At 58.5% G+C, this 20250-nt stretch overlaps 1 protein-coding gene across 1 annotated transcript in view; it reads right to left on the bottom strand.

The window, feature by feature from the left end:
• LOC117643950 (hemicentin-2-like) overlaps window positions 1-20250 on the bottom strand; it is a 105774-nt gene that overhangs the window by 42642 nt on the left and 42882 nt on the right. The window contains exons 4-7 of the mRNA XM_034383137.1: window positions 18038-18241; window positions 17800-17963; window positions 14985-15135; window positions 9269-9399 (exon numbers count right to left, since the gene is read on the bottom strand). Of these exons, the coding sequence (XP_034239028.1) occupies window positions 9269-9399; window positions 14985-15135; window positions 17800-17963; window positions 18038-18241 (650 nt within the window). The remainder of the gene's footprint in view (window positions 1-9268; window positions 9400-14984; window positions 15136-17799; window positions 17964-18037; window positions 18242-20250) is intronic.

The following is a 20250-nucleotide window of genomic DNA, read 5'->3' as shown; positions in this document are numbered from 1 at the left end:
ATTTCGAGTCACTGTGTATAGCTAAGGAGGACGCTCCACTTAGGAAAAAGCACCGTTGCTTGCGGTCCGGCAATGACTAGCACATGCGGCACGCCCCGCACTTGCAACTCGACATCGTGATGGGATGTTGTTCAGGCTTGTGTCGTTGACATTTTTCCAGCTCAAGGGTTTCGTTAGTATTGCGAGCACGATTGCATCATATTCCTCGCATTGCGCAACATCCCCAGTGGAAAGAAAAGCCTCGTTAGGAAGACTGCAGTAAATAGCGGAGCTGCGGCCAAGCAAAGTGCGCAGCTGAGGGAATGTGAAAAAAAAGCCAAAATTAGAAACAACAATATCCAACTTGCACCCTATCAACATGACACAGATCATCAAGAAGAAGAAGAAGAAGAAGAAGAAGAAGAAGAAGAAGAAGAAGAAGAAGAAGAAGAAGAAGAAGAAGAAGAAGAAGAAGAAGAAGAAGAAGGGAAAAAACACTATAAACCACCGGAAGGCGCGCCGGATGGGACATGAAAGGGCAGCGGATATAAATCATCTTGCCAAAAAATGAGCAAGAGATTGAGGCACAGGAAGGAGGGTGAGGATGTGAGCGTCGCGCGGCGTCGCGGACCCAGGAGCCGGCCCGGCCGGGCCTGGAATGAGGAAGGGTAGTCGATCAGCGAAGACATGAGGTGCTCGTGGAGGCCGGGGCCCTCGCGGGTCCTCGTCGCTGACGGATGTCCCCGAGGCTGCCAGCACCAGCAGCGCCCCGTGCTGCCATCACCCTCGTCATCAAAGCCCACGGTTGACGCCACGGTCACGCCATTGCCAATACACGCCAATCAAAGAGCGTTGGTGCGCCGGGTGGGTAGGCAAACGGCGCGTGGGTCCTGGACCGTGGCCTTCAGGGCGGTAGCGCGGCAGCGTGGCGGCAGCGTGCCCAAGGAGGCGAACAGCCGCGTATCGTCCGGGTGGCCTGCCGCAGTTGCGGGTCGGCGCCACGCCGCCTGCCGCCGTCCTGGCTCGCCTCCCCTTCCTTTCTCCGCCCCTCCAGTACCACCCCCAGCCCGCATCTGTGGCTGGGGCGTCCCCGAGAGACCACAGGCGTCCACTGTGTCACTGGGCCACAGATCGTCAGGAGCGATCGGGACCAGCGGAACCCTACCTATCATAGCACCCCTACACACACGTATACACACACGCACACAAAATACAGAAGGGGCTTATACAGACTCATACTGGCTCTAACTCGTACATTCATGCGCCCTTGGGCGCATACACACACAGACAAACACAGACATGCGAGCTCACACTACAAGCACATACACACAAACACGAAGAGACTACGCGACACAGCACACTCACACCAGCACACGCCCACCCAAATGCGAGTTAGTCGATATTAATTGGACAGCCCGGTGCGACAAAAACTTCAGCCAGAAAAATATCACGTATCTATCCGACGTTAATGCCATTTTATTCTCTGACAGTAATGAAATAATGTCGCACCCACACGCGGTGGTTTCTCATTTCTCTTTCGCTTTAATCGCAAGGAGCCCGGTGTAGTTTTGGCAATTTTTTGGCGAATTGGCAGCGGAGTGCTTTGCCATGCAAACACTTCATCTCCCTCTGATGAGCATTCTTTCCATCCAATCTCTCCCCTGCTCCCCATCCAGCCTTGCCGAGCCCCTCGCGAGGGGATCCCCCGAGCGTCGTTCGTTACTGACCGGGCCGTCCCGCCACACCTTTGTTAATTTGTCAAGCACCCTCCCCCTCCCCATTTTGGCCATTCACCCTCGGCGGCCACCAGGGCCCAGCCGGCGAGGCTACAGGTGTCGGTGTCAGCCCGGCGTCCCGGACGACCGACGGGGCCGCCGATGTCCTCGCGACGGAGCACTACTGGAAATGACTGTGGCGGTCTCCATTGCACTCCACTTAAGTCAACGGCCATATTTTCCCTTGCCACCCCTTCCTCAGCCCGCGGACATCACTCCAGCATCTGGGACTCGAAAACAAACGACTGAAAAAGTCATGTTTTCTACAGGAGCCACGCAACGGCGACCGCGTTTCGGACTTACCCAGGCGGTTCCTCCCCGCACGGGCCTTTCAGTCACGTTTTTACTTTGGGAGACCGCGGGCACTGTCTGCCGGGCAGCAAACCCCTCCCGCAGCGTTTCGGACTTTGCAGTGTCTCCGGGACGCCACACTTTAACAGTGCGAGGTCGCCCGGCCAGCGACTCGGCGACGATGATGCCCCGCTTGTCCAGGAAGCGCATCGCGCCAACAGATACGTATCGGGCCGCACCGTGTAAATAACGGATTTCCAGCGCCGAGGAAAAGGAGCTATTCCGATTTACGATCGAGCAATATCCAGAAAGCTACCGGAAGCAAGAAGAAGCCCGCCCGGAGAAGTAGGAAAGGGGGGGGGGGCTATAAAAGTAAGGAGAAGGTTTGATGTGCACTGCCACGTCGAAGAAGGGTTAAAAGTCCTCGAGGGGACTCGAAGCAAAACGAAGGGGAAAGGGGGCAGCGAGGCGGATGGGCTGTAATTAGCAGGCGATGCCGCTCTGCCCGCTCTGCTTGGCTCCAACCCTCCCTAAAAGCGTTTCGATCCACTAAAGCGTGCTGAAATTCACATTCGCCGACACCCACACATCAACCTCTGCGCGCGCTTTAGCGGCTGCTGTAAAAAGAGAGGATGTGGGAGGGGGAGCGAGTGAGAGGGGAGGGGGAGGGGGAAGCAAAGCCCATAGCGGAAGGCAATGCGCCCCCGAGGGCCCATATTTCTCGTATCATGCGACCGTTTTTTTCACCATTATCCCCTGCGGGCCGAAGCAGGCCGAGGCGAGCCAAGCCCCGGCTAAGACGTCGTGCTTTGTGGGTGTCATTGTGTCCGCCCAGGTGGCCTGGTGGGGCTTGGCGCGGTGCTGCGGGGCCACCGGGGGCGTGGCGAGCACCGACCCGCGGGGAACATGACTGGCAGGGAGTGCCACTGGGTCAGGCGTCAGGTGACACATCCGAAGACACTTACGAGACTCAACGCACTTAGGGCGTGAATCAAACTCATGATGGCTCAGACTTGGTTAAATTGGTTACGCCGTGTGTTTGATTTCGTGGCTTGGTTAAGGACTGTGGAGCTGAAAACGTGTACAGAGGTGTACATCCCACCCAAACAGCAGGCCTTTTGGCCCGTTTGTGGAGCGGCCAGGCCGCATCAAAGGAAATGGCCCCGTCAATACCCCTTGCGAGGAGTTGCCCCGCAAGGTTGGCATTGAGGGTCCCTCGAGCGTGGAGTAGCGGCGTGCTCAGCTCTTCAGCCGGTGCGCTGAGCGTGTGGAGGCCGCGGACGGACGCAGAGGGGGGCAGGCAGTCGACCCCGGCGTGGCTACAGCTCTGCCTCGTCACTCCAAAAGAAGCGCTTTCGTCGCCCTGTCGCTCTCGCACCGCTACGGAACGCGCCACGAGTGCGACAAAGCGAGAGTAGCACAGCTTGGAACGAGCCTGTATGCCTCAGCTGGGCACGCCGTTTCAGCGCGACATTTCGTCACTTTTTTACGGATGGCCCCAAAGCCTCTTTGGCTCATCCCGTCACCAGCGGCTCTCCCTGTCCAGTTTTGAGAGCGACTTTTGTTCTCTCATCCACTTGGCGCTGCTGGCTGCTGGCTCCAGACTCGCCCGGCCCGCAAGACTCGAGGGATTATCTGGCCGGCCCGCGCACAAGTCCCTCGCTAACAAGATGTGCCTCGTCCGGGCCTGACCCAACATCAACAACACAAACAACAAAGGTGTGCAGCACACGAATTACCGATTCAAGAGCCCCGTCCAGTGTGCACGCGCGCACGCACACATGCTCACACACATACACTCACACGTCCAGCGCGCGGCTTGTACCGTCCGCAAAGTTGAAACCGCAGCAAACTGCAGAGGGTTGCCGCCGAAGCGCATTCTGACCCGCACACACACAAAGCACTCCGACACAACCACATACACCCTCCCACACACACACAAAACCATGCATGATCGTGATGCTTGCATAACCCACATAGACATACGCCAAACCATATTACCTATTGGCATGAGTTGTGTATAACAAATAAAGATAATTCTTCGCAATGATGACACCTGATACATTCCTTTTGACCACATATTTGCTACGGAGACACGTTACAACTTAACCACAGGCATTGGAACCTACAGCAGGAAGACCTCGAGGAAGACACATTGGAACGGAACCACACACAAGCATGCAAAAAGAACCAAGACCCCCCCCCACACACACACACGTACGCACACGCACGGGGCGGGCAGTGGAGGCACCACCGTCCGGCACGTATACAGAGAGGTCAGTTTTAAAGAGCCGTGCCCAGCGGGCCAGCGCCGCGCCGTGCCGAGCCACGCCTGGCTTGTGAGTCTGCTATTTTATGCAGTCGTTTTACGGCTTCATTATTCTTGTTCTATTTCCCGCGGCACCGCGCGTCAAGGAGTCCCAGTCTACCCGTCCCGCACCGTTTGGACTCCCGCCGCCACAAAAACCTTTCAAAGGCCCGACCAGGTGAGATCATTTTCCAGTGGTGAATGCGGTCGAATCATAACCAGTCAGGACAACGTAAATGCGCTGACTGATGAGTGTTACCAAAACATGATTAAAACGAATGAGCACGTTCCGGGAGATCGGCCGTTCCGCGCGGCCGCGTCGCGTTGCCCCTTGTTTGTTCGCGGGGAATACTAATTGATCTGATCTCGGCCGTCTCGATCAACACCGCCACGGCAAACACGTCTCGGTGTGGCCCACCACGGCTTGGCTGCCATCAATCGAATTGGCCGCGAGAAAAAAAAATGTTTGCTCACCGGCCGCCTCGTTCGGAAATTTGGAAATACTTTTGAATCTGCGGGGGGGGGGGGAAGGGGCGTCACCCCCGACGGGCACCCGGAGGACCCCTCCCTCCGCAGCGGGAATGAACCCACAGCGCGAAATAACTCATCCTCTATAGGCGCTCGCTACCCCCTCCCCTTCCGACGGCACCGAAATAATGAACCACGGCGATATTCACTGTGTTTCTTCCCCCTTTTTCCGCGGCTCGGTATGGGAATTGCATCACCGCCATCACCCGGTCGCACCGCCTTCCCTGCCGTTGTTTTCATCCGTCGCATAGTTCGGCACCCCCCCACACTAATGACGGAGCTGGGGGCCGAGCCAGGCCTCGTGACAATGGGAATTCCGGCAGCCAAAAGCGGCGAATACTTCATCGGTCGCTTGGAAACGGCGTTCGGCGTTTCGAGTCCTCTAGCTCTTCAGCCGGAAGAAATTCGGTTCGCTTTCGACAACCAGGCGTGCAGGCCCGGACTGGCCCGGGCCGCGGGGGCGCGATCGCGCCCGGGGCCTCGCGCGAAGCGCGGGGCCTTTCGGCCGCGGGCCACGGGGCCTTTCCACCGCGGGGCCTTCTTGGCCGCGGCAAAGTCGCGGTCTTTAACTATTTACGTACTTAAATCAAAGGGGTACCCATTTGAAAATTTCTCAAGATTTCGCAGAATTTTGCGTCAAAATTATGCCGGATTCCGCGAGATTTTGTTGGTATTCCACGAAATTTCTGCCGATTTTACGCATGATTTCGGCAAATCAAGCGCATTTTTTGGCCAACTTTGGTCCCAAAATCGTTGCGGTCAAAGGCAAAATCGTTGTGGTCAACGTCTTCCCGATACAGGGCATGAAAGAGTGGGGTCTTAAGAATACTAGAACGTCGAGGGAGGCCTTTTACGTCAACTAGATTGGACACAGTGGCCGCCCAAAGTCAGCAAAATCAGCAAATTTCCGAGACTCGACCACTTTTTGACCAACTTTGGTCCCAAAATCGTTGCGGTCAAAGGCAAAATTGTTGTGGTCAACGTCTTCACGATACAGGGCATGAAAGAGTGGGGTCTTAAGAATACTAGAACGTCGAGGGAGGCCTTTTACGTCAACTAGATTGGACACAGTGGCCGCCCAAAGTCAGCAAATCAGCAAATTTCCGAGACTCGACCACTTTTTGACCAACTTTGGTCCCAAAATCGTTGCGGTCAAAGGCAAAATCGTTGTGGTCAACGTCTTCCCGATACAGGGCATGAAAGAGTGGGGTCTTAAGAATACTAGAACGTCGAGGGAGGCCTTTTACGTCAACTAGATTGGACACAGTGGCCGCCCAAAGTCAGCAAAATCAGCAAATTTCCGAGACTCGACCACTTTTTGACCAACTTTGGTCCCAAAATCGTTGCGGTCAAAGGCAAAATTGTTGTGGTCAACGTCTTCACGATACAGGGCATGAAAGAGTGGGGTCTTAAGAATACTAGAACGTCGAGGGAGGCCTTTTACGTCAACTAGATTGGACACAGTGGCCGCCCAAAGTCAGCAAATCAGCAAATTTCCGAGACTCGACCACTTTTTGACCAACTTTGGTCCCAAAATCGTTGCGGTCAAAGGCAAAATCGTTGTGGTCAACGTCTTCCCGATACAGGGCATGAAAGAGTAGGGTCATAAGAATTCTAGGGCGTCGAGGGAGGCCTTTTACGTCAACTAGATTGGACACAGTGGCCGCCCAAAGTCACCAAACACGGCTTACCCTCCCCTGGCTAGTAAATTTAAAACAATGTACGCATATCGGAAAAGGGGGCCCTTGACGTCACACTGCGACCGGGGCCCTGACTTAGCCAGTCCGGCCCTGCAGGCGTGGTGTCGAGTTCCACGCTTTCTGTTTTAACGTATCATCTATTTCAAACTTCGTGCGAGGGGGAAAGTGGAATCACATTATAGTGTGCCCCTGCACAACTTTCTCTTCAAACGACTCTGATGCCACGCCAGCGCTCATGTATAACTGTGACGGGGAAAGAAAAGTATAGAGTACAACGACGCACAAAACGAGCAATTTAGAGCCGGCGACCTCGCAGAGCAGCGCGTCGGTTCGCTCCGAGTATAGCATGTGTCCCGCAGAATGAGTCCACGTAAACAAGCAATAACAGCGGGGGCGGCGGGGGCGGTGGGGGCGGCGGCGGGGACGGCTCTCGAGGGGGGCGGTGCCCGGGCCGTGCCCATGCGGTGCCGGTGCCACGGTTTCAATACCGCTGCTTATATCGCCCGCGGGAGAACTCGCACCACGCCACTGCAAAAACAGTGCCGGGGGTCGACATGTCGCAGCGGCCGGATTAGGGAAGAATAAGGACGAATATGGCAGTGTCGCGCCCAAATAATGGCGCTGCACTGGTTGGTCCTCTACACTGCTCCGAGAGGTGAACTTCGAGGGAACTTTGATGAATTTTAGCCAATTTTCGTCACAGCTTCGATAATTTCCGCAAACTTTCACAGAAATCTATGAATTTTGAGGGGTTTTGGTTGCCTCTTAGTTGTTCATGAACGTGGAAGCGTTTGCTTTGCGCCGTTATATCCTTGAGTTAGTAGCAAACATGATGCGGCCAAACGTTAGTACTATCCCTGGCTGCGACCTGGTCCAAGAACTCGTGTCGTAGGTTGCGAGCGAACAGCTTGAGGCGGTTGGCGGAGTGGTGGGGGAGGGGGCTCTCGTACGTCAAGCAGCCGGTCTCTGCGGTGCAATAGAGGTACGCAAGGGGGTGGGGATGGTAATGCTTGCTATTTCTCCTCCCCGCTTTCCTCGTCAGCCTGCCTTGGCCGTGCCTGCGGTCCCGGGGTGACAAGGGGTGGGAGCGCTGGCCGGGCTGACCAGGGCCTAGCCAGGGCCGAGCCGGGCCGGGGTCGCTCTTCGGATTGAAGCCTGGCTGGCGTCCTCGCCTGCGGCGCTTCAGGCTCGAGGGCTGAGCAGCCTGCTTGGAAACAAAGGCAAGGCAAGGATTACGTTATCCAATCAGCATCTGGGAGGCTCTCTCGGTGCCGACACCTATCCGCCTGTCCATCTGGCCGGGCCATCCGTCTGGGCCGGGTCGATGCCGACGTGGCGGCGCGCGCGGTGGCAGCACTGCTGGCAGCCCTGGCAGCCCTGGCAGCGTTCGTGTTCCATTGTGTCCTTGGTTCGAAACAGGAAAAAGCCGAGGCGGCTTGTCCGCCACGGCACCAGGGATGGAAACCTCGCCGCACTGCCGAACGGCACTGCCGGCCGCCACTCGCGGAGTGAGCAGTGGGCCGCGCTACACGAGGAAGGCTTACCACTAGCTTTCCCAAAGCCGCCCCGGCACCAACGGCCAGCCTTTCGAACGAGGAATCTGAAAGTGCCAACGTGTGCGTGATTCGAACCGCATTCGAGGACATGACAGGTGAGTCCGACTCGCGGCGTGCTCCCGAACATAAACACACGGCGTAGCGTAGCGAGTACCCTCGCGAGCGCGCTCTTTGACAACCACTTTTTATTGGCCCGCGTCTGTGGGCAGAGCAGCGGCAGAGCGGCGGCAGAGCGGCGGGGCCTTGCCCGCCTGCACCAGGTTATTGATGGCGGCGACCGTGCCACCCGTCCGGCCGCCCGGTCCGCGTGGCAGGTTCTTTCCGAACCCGTCGCTCCGTCCCTCTCGCACTCATGGGGTCGGGGTGCGAGAGAGACGGATTCGGAATCAGGACCACTGGCCTCGCATGCGCCAATCGGTTTCCACCGCGTCTTTTATTTGCAGTCCCACTGACCCGACCGCGTGCACTGCTACATGGGGGGAAATGCACGAAGGTTGCCCATTGGCGAGCGAGATACATCGCGTAGCTTGCGTGATCGTCCACGGCGTTTTGTTGCATGGTGCTCAATATTAAGTTCTTCGGAATCTTTGCAACGTTTAGTGTGAAGAGCCACGTTGGGGTACATTGCACGGGATGTCACACAGATATTTCTGCCAACAACGAGAATCGGGTTTTCCTTTCCCGGCCGGCGATTGGCGGAGGAAGGTGTAGCATTCCCTGCGAACTGCTCCAAAAGGCGGGCGAAGCGATTCCCGCGCGTCATTCACAATTCATTGGTCCAGTCAAGGAGAATCACATCGAGTGCAATGTGTCACGAATGGCAGCCGAGACAAATGCCGGCGCGCTGCAGTGAGGCAGCAGCCCGACCGGTCGCTCTGTCTCTCTCGCACCCCTGGGGCCGCCCGACGAGAGCGAGAGACAGAGGCACTGTGCAGAAACAGCCCGCTGCGTGAGTGATTATTTGCAGTCTCGCGACGACTTGCTCGCTTTGCCGGTCTCTCTCGCACTCCGCAGTCACAACGATCGATTTGTCGCTCGTTAACTCGGAGACTGAATACCTTTAGCGGAACCGGAAACAGACAAAAGAACACTCGACGAAATGGAAGCAGGAGAAAAGATGCTGCTACTCACATTGTGGAACCACGTGATGCGGTGCTTGGGCGGGTTGGAGTGGATGCTGCACTCGAAGTAGACGTCATCGCCCTCCTTGATGTTGCTGGGGTTCAGCGTGTCGCCGAGGTGGAGCTCCACCACGGGGGGATCTGCAACAGAGAGAGAGAGAGCCACGCGTTGGGAGACGGCGACAGAAAGACTGATCACTTCTTCATCCCGAAATTTGTTGGGCGTCTCAGAAAGAACGTGTTATGAAAGTTTATGCTGCCCTGATGAGTTCCTCGTTTAAGACGTAACGGAACAGCGCTCCCGACCGTAGGTGTTTGCGAAGCGGACCAAAAATGGTAGGTTCGCAAAAAGCGAAAAATGATTTTCCCGTAACGTTGTTACGCTGGCAGGCAATCCCTGAAATAATGGGCATTGTCTCTACCGAGGCACAAAGTCAAACCGGTTTAGGGCGCTACGGGGCGCTACGGGGATCCCCGTCTTTCTGCGAGACGAGCGGCGAGCAAGGCGCGCTTTCAAAGGAGCATCGCGCCTCTCCGTGTGCATTGTTCTTGCACTCACAAAAGTACGACGACTGTCCCACGTTTGCTCTTATTTACCTCTGCCTTACAATGCAGGATCGGGGACTGAGGAGGACAAACAAGCAACCGAGGAAAACAAAAGCCGAAAGCGGAAGGGGTAGGGAAAAAAAGCGCAAGAGAGCGAACCTATAGCTCGTTGCGCCTATTACATCCTCATCTATCATGGGGCCTGGCGGGCTTGCCTGGTGGCCTTGCCTGGCGGGCTTGGGCTGCTGGGGAGGGTCATTTGTCGCAACATCGTAACCAGCTCACGGAGTTTGCGTTCAGGCCTAAGGTGGTGTAGGCACGCCCGTCCTCCCTTTGTTCGGCCTCCTTTGCCTTCTCGCGCTCATCCAGCAGGCTCGGACTGGCCCCCAAAAGGCCCCAACGGATAAGACCGCAAAAGGCCCCCGATCATCATCATGTTTTTACCCTTCATGACCAACTTTGTGAGGCTACCGCTCCCAAACTAGTTGCGGTCAATAGCCTTCCCGATACAGGGCATGAAAGAGAAGGGTCTTAAGAATACTGGGGCGTCGAGGGAAGCCTTTTACGGCAACTAGATTGGACACAGTGGCCACCCAAAGTCAGCAAAATCAGCAAATTTCCGAGATTTGACAACTTTTTGACCAACTTGGTCGGAAAATCGTTGCGGTCAAAGCCAAAATCGTTGTGGTCAACGTCTTCCCGATACAGGGCATGAAAGAGTAGGGCCTTAAGAATACTAGGACGTCAAGGGAAGCCTTTTACAGCGACTCGATTGGACACAGTGGCCGCCCAAAGTCAGCAAAATCAGCAAATTCCCGAAATTCGACTATTTTTTTAGCCAACTTGGTCGGAAAATCGTTGCGGTCAAAGCCAAAATCGTTGTGGTCAACGTCGTCCCGATACAGGGCATGAAAGAGTAGGGTCTTAAGAATACAAGGACGTCGAGGGAAGCCTTTTACAGCGACTAGATTGGACACAGTGGCCGCCCAAAGTCAGCAAAATCATCAAACTCCCGAAATTCGACTATTTTTTAGCCAACTTGGTCGGAAAATCGTTGCGGTCAAAGCCAAAATCCTTGTGGTCAACGTCGTCCCGATACAGGGCATGAAAGAGTAGGGTCTTAAGAATACTATGGCTTCGAGGTAGGCCGTTGGCCGCAACTAGATCGGACGCAGTGGCCGCCCAAAATCAGCGAAAACGGCTACTTTTGGAGATTCAGTCACTCTTTGACCAACTTTGTGACGTTTCTGGTCCCAAACCCGAGGGCCCCGGCAGATTATTCTGCCTGTCTGCCCTGGCCAGCCCGAGCCTGTCATCCAGATAAAGAAACAACAACAAAAAAACAAGGAAAAGGGGGTGGGAGGGGGGAAAAATTAGCGGCGGTGCTTTAGGCCGCCACTCCCCGCCTGATTCCTTTAAATGAGCAACAATTAGCATATTTATCGGAACGAGATCCAAACGCCGAGGCGCAGCTAATGAGGCTGTAAATGATGCCTTGTCTCAAGGCAGACGCGAATGCATTACGAATCAAAAGTGGTAATGAGGGCCTCACGGCACGGCGCCTTTTGCAGACACTCGGCAACGAAAACGGAAGAAGAGAGTGGCTTTTTGTTGCGAATTTTTCGTTCAAGTGGGGGAGGCACTGTTAGTAGGAGGGGGAGGGGGTGGGGGTTGCGTCAACGCGGATGCATCCCACGCTTGCCTGTTTATCATGTTAATACTGGTGCCAAGTTGTTGGGTCTGATTGAGGGCCGGTCCAGGGCCGGTCCAGGAGGCCGGCCGGGGTTGCTGGGCCCCGTCCCGTTATGGGGTCAAGCGCATCGGAACCACTCAGCGCCTCCCAAGGCAAACACAACCTACCAGGGATACGGCCGCCCGGCGTCGCTCTGTCTCTCTCGCACTGGTGGGCCGTCCGGCGCAGGCGCGAGAGGGACGGACGCGCCGTTCGGGACGAGGCAGCCCGGGGCCCTAATCCATATTGGCTTCAATTATTCATAGCGCCGCCACCTATTGAGGCGCTGCCCGGCGTCTGGCCTCTGAATGGGCGAGTAGGGTCGCGGGCCGGCGCCCTGGCCAAGGTCCAGCACGTCACTGCCAGCCTGGAGGCGACGGCCGAAGGCGCAGCGGCGCAGCCCGTCCAGGCCCAGCAGGCAAAGAGTGAGACAAGTGTTCGGGTGAACTTTGCTGGATGCCTCCGATTCGAGCCCCGAAGCGAAAACCCGCCCAGCAGTGTAGGCGACGCGAGCGGGGCTCCTCGGCCGCGACTCCACTGGACGAACTGGCTGGCCATTAGCGTGGAGTAGCCAGCAGCGCCGTCACAATGCAGCCTCCCTTTGACGCGCCGCCACGCCGTCTCTCTCGCACGGGAAGCGGTGCGAGTGCGAGTGAGACAGAGCGAGGGCTGTGCGGAGGCGGCCCGCAGATTGGCCGGGCGGGCGGGCGGCCCGCATGGCGCAGCCAGCAGCACCAGCAGCACACCACGCAAAGGACGAGTACAGTGGCGTGGCGATCCGACCCATTTCCCGCCACGCCGCGCCATTTCTGTTCGAATTTCCGTCTCTCTCGCTCCACATCCCTGCCCCCGTCCCTGTCTCTCTCTCCCTCTCGGTGACCTGACCACCCCCACGCCAGCCGACCGGATCGGCGTCGAGACACTTCTTGTTCCATTCAGACGCCCTCACCGTTCATACCCACAAATCTACCTCGGGCCGCCTCGGCCCGGCCCCACCTTAGCCGACCATAGTTTACGGGGATGTCCATAAATTCTCACATCTGGCAGACCTATTTCGAACGCGCGGGGGGGGGGGACATGGTGTTCCTGGGAGTGAAAACTGCCGCGGGTGTGAGAGAGCCTTTCCGCATGTATGTGTGTGTGTGTGTGTGTTTGGCATGTGTGTGTGTGCGCGCATGGAATCGAAAATAGCGCTCGGGGGAAGTCGTAAGACGTAGGACGGGAAAAGGTCCGGAACTACCCTTAAAGACGCGGAAATGCTAAAAAGGAGGAGTGCCTCCGTTTTGACGCGAGAGTGGTCTGCGCGCCGCGCCACACCACGGCTGCCATCAAAGCGGCGTAAAAGAAAAACAAAATTATGAAAAAAATGTGACGTAAAAATGGAAACGGGAAAAGATTCGGAAAGGACCTTTACAGACAAGTTTAAAACTCGGTCATAGTTTTAATCGAAACAGAGAGCCCGTATGTCATTAGCGACCCACATTAATCTGGGCGGTGCAGCGCGGAGGAGGGGGGAGGGGGGGATGGGGAGGGGGCGAGGGGAGGGGGCGAGGGGAGGGGGCGCACATGAAAACGCGTCAGGGCCGGCCTCAATCAAAGTTTTGCCGCCACTTGTTGTGCAGGGCGTGGCGCGGCGGGGCGGGGTGGGGCGGGGCGTGGTGGGGCGGGGTGGGGTGGGGCGTGGCGGGGCGGGGTCACGTGCCTGCAAGCAGGCCAACGAGGCCAGACGACGCTTGCGGGGAGAAAAAGTTTGGCAGCGAAAGCTGGCGGTGCCGGCGGGGCTGGCGGCGTTAAACGTATGGATCCGTGTCCGAGTCCGGCAGTCTGGCCACCACCCGCTTTTTCCGGACTTGCGTTGTTCCGCCGGAACAAACTCTCTGCTGCCGAGCGATTCCGAAGAGTCGCTCTGTCTCTCTCGCACACCGATGCGATGCCCCACGAGTGCAACAAAGACAGAGCGACGTCTCTTTGGACAGCGCCTGCACTCGGCCGCCTAGGCTGTGCCGCCGCTCGCGCGTGTGTGGCGGGATGGCCTACCCTCTCCATCGCAGGGGCTCGACGAGGCTCCCAGCCTGCTCCTCTGTGTTTGCGATCGAATTTTTTGAGGTGGCTCTCTCTGCGACCTGGCAGAAGCTGCGGGTACGGTAATATTTTTTTAAAATTTTTTTCGATCTTTTTAGAGGTTTTGGTGCTTTTGGTGGGGATTTTGTTCAGCCGGTTGCCCCAGCCCCGGGCACTGAGGTATCCCCTAGGTGCGAGCGTGGCGTACAGCACCGTAATATTGCCCGCCTCCACCGGAAAAGCAAGGCGAAACAGTGATGTTGTGTGCAGCGGCTCCAGACACGCGGGAGAGTCGGAAATAAAAGTGAAAGAAAGACGCCTGGGGCGTATGTGCGGACGTGGGCGTGGCTGGATGTTGCTTTTAAAACTAGCCCACATATAAACACTTTTTCCGCGCGAGCGCCTGGCCGCGGCCTGGCCGTGGCCGAGGCCGGGCGCCGCCACACTGCCGGGCAGAGCTCAGCAAACGTGATGAACGCAGCGCCGCCAACGGGGTCCTCGGAGGGCGATCACGGCACGCCCGGGGACCGGCGCGACGGGACGATTCCAAACACAGCCGTCGTCTCTCTCGCACTCACGGCGCCCGGCGGAGAGTGCGAGAGAGACAGGGCGTTCGGAACGACCAGGCCGCACCACGCCGCGCGGCGATGACCGGACTGGCCTCTCCCTGGCACCGCAGGGCCGCAGGGCGGAGGATTTGCGGAAGGACACCATTCCGAGACGGCCGGGGCACGGCCGGGGGACGCGTGGAGACCGCGTGGGGACGGCGCGAGGACGGTCGGAAAAAGGGAAAGGCAGAGCGAAAGGGCTCGCCCAAGGGCGCCACGGGACTAGGGAGGGCGCGGATATACACTCGAGTCTAATTCCCTCTTATCCCTTCGGAGCGCCGGCAGGCTCACTTCGCGGCCGAGGGCCCGGCCTGGAAGGGCCTGGGAGGGCCTGGAAGGGCCTGGAAGGGCAGACGACCTGCACGACCGAATTAGCAACGCACAAAGAAAGACGCAATCACTCTTCAAATTGTGTGCCAGCAGTTGCCTTTGGGGAGGAGACACTGTACTTTACACTCTCAAACGCCTGCTGAGAAAAGCCGCGGTGTAAAGTGCGGACTAAAGTTTCTCGCCGAATTTACAGTGCCGTCTGCGTCATTCTGCGCGAGGTGCTTTTATTCGAGGCGCGTGCGCGCGAACGACGGCTAGCGGCTTGCTTCCGAACCGCGCTGTCGTCGCCACGTCTCTGTCGCACCCTTGCGGGAAGCAGTGAAGGGAGGGAGAGAGAGAGAGAGAGAGAGAGAGAGAGAGAGAGAGAGAGAGAGAGAGAGAGAGAGAGAGAGAGGCAGGCCGCAGCGAGCAGCCGCCTCTTTTGAAAGACGATCCATCACTGTACTCACGCACGACGTTGAGGGTGAAGCTGTCCTCCAGCCCCACGTTGTCCAAGTGGGGGTTGTCCGCGTGGCACCGCACCGTGGCGTTGTTGTCCGCGGCCTTGGGCCGGAACGTCAGCACGGACCAGGCCATGGTCTCGTTGTCGCGGGTGTCAACCTGGAAAAGAAGAAGGTCACGCTTGAATGGGGCCGACGGCGGCGCGGCTTGCAGTGGCGTGCCACTCGCCGGGGAAAAGATGTCGCACCGCTCGACGGGCCGGCAGGCCGAACACTTGGGCGGAATCTGGGGACCTTATCGTGTTCAACGGACTTAAGAGCACGGTGGGTCGGCCTAAAGCAGGGGCAGTCGGTTGATATGAAACTAAGTGCTTTGAAAATAGAGCAGCAAATAAATCACGAGAGCAGTGTTCTGCCCGCCTGAACCGGCCTCCGGACCACTGTGCGGCGTGGATCAACACACAAAGGGACTCCATCTAGCACTCCGTCGAATGGAAAACGAAACACGCGTTGAGCATTCGCCGTGTAGGCGCTGACGTGCCTCTCTCTCCATTTTGACAAATGGACCCTCGAAGCCGGCGAAGATGATCGTGTCCACCACGACGTGGCGGGGGGAGTGGGGCCGGGCGCCCCCACACGCTCGACCCCAAGCTGCCCCTGTTGTGGCTCGGACTCGGCTGCGCACGGCCGACGAGTGGCACGGCCAGGCGCCCGGGGCCACTCGTCCGCTGACCCCAGCGCCACTGCTGGCTGGTGCTGGCGGTGGCGAAGCAGGCCCTGAATGCCCCCACGGCCCCAGCAGCCCCCGGCGGCCCCCGGCAGCCCCGCACCCAATGAGGCCCGAGTTTACAACAACGCTCTACGTGAGGCCAATCTTGAAGCAAACGCCGGGCCGGCCGGCAGGTCAACACGGCGGCGGGGCGGGGCGGAGTGGGGGGGGGGGAGACAGCTGGCGGAAAAATATGTCGGGGCGAGAATGCGGAAAGACGATGGAGGGGCGGCCGGCGCGCGCGGGGCCGCGCTGTGCAGCGCCGTGCTTCCGGCCAAGCAGTGCCCCAACGACGTACCTGAGCACTGATTCGGTACCCCCAGCGGGGCCTGGGGCGCCGGAGCCCCCTCGGCCCCACTCTGTCTCTCTCGCACCACCACCACCACCACCACCTACGCACGCCTTACGGTGTGGGAGCGACACAGCACTCGGAATCGGTTCCCTGGCCGGATAAGGCGAGGGGCTTTTGTTGGACACGCGGGCCGGACTGAAGGACCGAACGTAGACTCGGCGCGGCGCGGCAGGCCGACAGGCCGACACACCGACAGACCCACGATATCAAAAACATGTTCAACCAGCATCATCAGTCTTCCTCCACTGCGCCGAGGCTGCGCCACTATCTCCGCGCCCGAGTTCCAGGGTCCCAGTTCGCAGCTCACTTAGTCCTGCATCTCGACTCATAGTGCTGCCCTACATTTCTACTTCGTTATCCACCACGGTATATTCACACTCGGCACTCGCACACGCTGCCGCTCACACACAGGCACACATGTACACACGCACACACTAACACGCACAGAGGAGCGCACACACAGGCACACATTGTCGCTCGTACGGCACTCAAGGGACTCCGCGGCAAAGTTGAGGAGCACGGGGCCGCCGCGGCGCCCCGCCGCGCAGCGGACATGGAGGGGAGCCAAAGAAGCACTAGCAAAAATGTCGCGCGCGGCGTCTCTAACCGGCAGGGCAAGGTCAACGAGGCAAGCACACCGCTAAAAATAAATTGCTCAGGAAGGAACAGGGGTGAATCGTTGGTCTGGCGCGTTGGGGACGAGGGAACCTGGAACGCCTTCGCGCCTCGCCTCTCACTCGCGGTCCCGTTGTGTCTGGCCCTCCGCGTGGGCTGGCGTGGCTGTCCCGTCTCGGTTGAGGCATCGCGTGGCAATTTGATTCCCGGCAGTGATGACGTCTCTGCGCGGCAGTCATTGAGATGTTTGTCGCGCCGCGTCGCGTCGCGTCTGCTGTCCCTGATTGCCCTTGCTGCCAATTTATTTTCTGCCTCTGAGTCTTGATGAACTTTTTCAAGAAGTTCTTCCTTTTTTTCGGTGACTGCTACGCGCTACGCGTCACTGCGAACCGTGCCCACGGCGGGCCGATCAAACACGGCCTGGCACACTGCGATACAATTAGCCGAGAGCACACCTCATCAAGGTGAGGCCGGAACGGAAAATTACTATTAACTGAGCAAATACACCAAGGGGGTTGAGAATTTGTGTAAATTGGAGCCATTTGCGGGCGGACCAATTATTCCGCAGCGCGACGGAGAGGGAGGGGGCGCTCCTTACACGAGTCCTGGATTCAATCCCAGTCATGACCCGGGGCCGGTGGCGTGGCGGGGCGGCGCGGGGCGGCGCAGGGCCCGTCTGCTCCTGATACATTTTCCAGTTCAACTTCAAAGAAAACGACACCCTCGGGGTCCGGACCTGCTGCCCTGCAGAAGTGGCTGAGTGCGACCCCGGCCGGGGCCTGGGGCCCGGGGGCAGCAGGGGCCAGCCAGGGGCGCGTGTCGGAGCGTGGCGGGGCGTGTCGGGCCGGGCGGGGCGGGCCTCTGCCAAGAAGGGAGGGGTGGCTCCAACTTTGGGGGCAAGTTCCGCGGAGTGCGTTTGCTGACGCTGCAGCAGGCGATGGCCAGCCGGCCCAGCGAGCCAGCCTCGCCACTTCCGAGCCGCGCGTCGAATCGTTGCTGATGACGCACTCGCGCGCCACCTGTAGTCTCGTTCCGTCTCCCTCGCCCCCCTCCCGGCCACCGTGAGAGCGACAGAGAGGCAAACTTACGTGCGGCGCGCCGAAGTGCTGCTCGTCGCGGCCGGCGTGGCGCGTCTTCCACCACGTGACCACGGCCTGCGGCCGGCTGCCCACCGTCACGCACTCGAAGCGCACCTCCTCGTCGGCGGGGATGTGCGCCGGCCGCGGGTACAGGCGCACGGACAGCGGCTTCACTGTAAACAACCAGGAAAGTCTCAATTTTGCTGCCAGGAAAGCCCGGAAGGCGTTCCCGGAAGGAGGCACTCACGCTTGAGGTCGAGGCGCACGTCCTGGTGGCGCGGGTCGATGAGCCTGGTGTTGGAGGCCTGGCAGCGGTACGTGGTGTTGAGGTGCGTGCGCGACACGCGGTGCACGTCCAGGCGGTTCACGATCACCTTGGGCGTGCTGGCGTCCACCACGCCGTCCATCAGGCGCCCGTTGGCGAACCACGTCACCGTGGGCTCGGGCCGACCTGCCGACCGACAGCGAGAGTCAGTACCAATGTTCAGGCATACGTGTGGTCTAGCCCTTAATGGTAATGGTAATGGCTGGGCCTGCCCGCAGAGCACACGTGTTCGACGGGCTAGTCTATGCGTCCGTTCGCAGGGGCCGTGGGCCGCGGGCCGGCCGTACCACTGTAGGCGGGGCCTCAATATTCAAGCGGCGTCAATCCGTAATCCGTGGTCTGGCCGCGAAGGACCGGACACTGAGTGGAAACATTGAATAAGGCACAAGCGAGCGGCTTCTTGGGGTAGCTCGCGCAGACGCCGCATTGTCTCCGTGTGCGATGGGGCCGAGGAAGACAGTGTGGTGCCCCACTCGACGATCGCACCACGCCAACCTGTCCATCTGCATTCTCCGTTCTCCGCAAAGAGCTTCGAAATCAACAGCACGGAGGTTGCTCGGGTGAAATCAAGACTGTGAGACGCGACACATCAGGCTTCGGTCCTCCGACTTATCCACACGTGCTTCGGTTTCCCGTAGGACTTGGATTTCCGTCGCTTGCTTCTCTTCCGCTGCAAGTCTCCTTGAGACACTCGAAGCTAAGCGACTCATTTTCTCGGTTTCTCTTTCTCCCCGGAAGTAGCACTTGCAGTGCGGCAGTTCATACCTCCGGAGGCAAGAAACGGCGGACGGACGTCCCTGGCGACGGTCCAAGGGGCCTCCGCCCCCCCCCCTCTCTCCCTCCCACATGGGGTGCCACGTGAGTGCGAGAGAGACAGACACGTTAACCCATTAGGCCTCCGCCTTATCTCCGGCGACAAGAACGCGGCGGCCATTGGGGCTCCAATATTCAAAGCGCGAGGCCGTTCCAGTGGCGCGAACAGGGGCTCTCTGTCTCTCTCGCACCCGTACCGGACGTCCGCACGCCGCATGAGTGCGAGAGAGACGGCGAGTCTGCCGGCGGGAGAGGCCACGCGCCGCGTTCGCACAATCGACGGCGCAAAAAGAAGCAGGACACAGACGAGTAGTCTGGATCCGAATGTGTCGCTCTCTCTCTCTATCTCCCCAGTGGCGTGCCGTGGGAGTGCGTGAGAGACAGAGCGGCGAAAGCGAGGTACTTGAGACTACAGAGAACTCCCCGGCGGCCCTTTCTGCCTCAGCGGGGCCAGGTTCAAAGCGAAGGGCATGGCGATGGCGGCACTGCAGGTCTGGGCGGGGCATCCCTGGGTGAGGCGCCCATGGGCGACCAATGGTCCGTCCATACTGCAACCTTAGACACCCATGGTGAATCCATTGGTGCCTATGGTCGTGAAGGGGTGACCATGGTCGATCCGTGGACAGGCCATGGACAATCCATGGTTGGCCCATGGGTCACCCATTACAAATGGACAACCAATGGTCATCCTCAGACGGTCCATGGACGGCCAATTGACAATGACTTCCTCGTGCATCTAAGTCTCCAAGTAATTTTCACAAAGTCCTTTTAACTTTTGAACCGTTAGTCCGAAACAAAATCTGAATTTAGAATTGAGTGAAGCGCGAAAAGTTCATGTAGAGCCTACCATGTTATTCTGACTTGGAAAGACTGCTTAATAGTGGGAGGACTTTGCCAGAGCAATATGCAGCCAGTGTGGACCCTCCATGGGCCGTCCATGGACTGTCCATAGATATCCGCTTTCAATTTCCCATGGACCGCCCATGGATCGCCCATGGGCGCCTCACCCAGGGATTATACTCTCGTGACCATTGACTCCCAGGAGTACACCATCCCTAGGGACAGAGTACTCTCCCCTTAGGGAGAGTACACCATCCCTAGGGGTAGTGTACTCCCCTACCTCGAGAGGGGGGGAGTACATTGACCCTAGGGATAGTGTACTCCCGGGGGTACACTATCCCTAGGGTCAATGTACTCCCCCCCTCTCGAGGTAGGGGAGTACACTATCCCTAGGAATAGTGTACCCACCCTAAGGGGGGCGTACACTGTCCCTAGGGATAGTGTACTCCCCCGGGGGAGTACACCATCCCTAGGGCCAATGT

The sequence above is a fragment of the Thrips palmi genome, unplaced genomic scaffold, assembly GCF_012932325.1.
Source record: "Thrips palmi isolate BJ-2018 unplaced genomic scaffold, TpBJ-2018v1 HiC_scaffold_17, whole genome shotgun sequence".
Lineage (NCBI taxonomy): Eukaryota > Metazoa > Arthropoda > Insecta > Thysanoptera > Thripidae > Thrips > Thrips palmi.
Note: the sequence above shows the minus strand (reverse complement) of the source record. Positions and strands in the feature narration are given on the sequence as shown.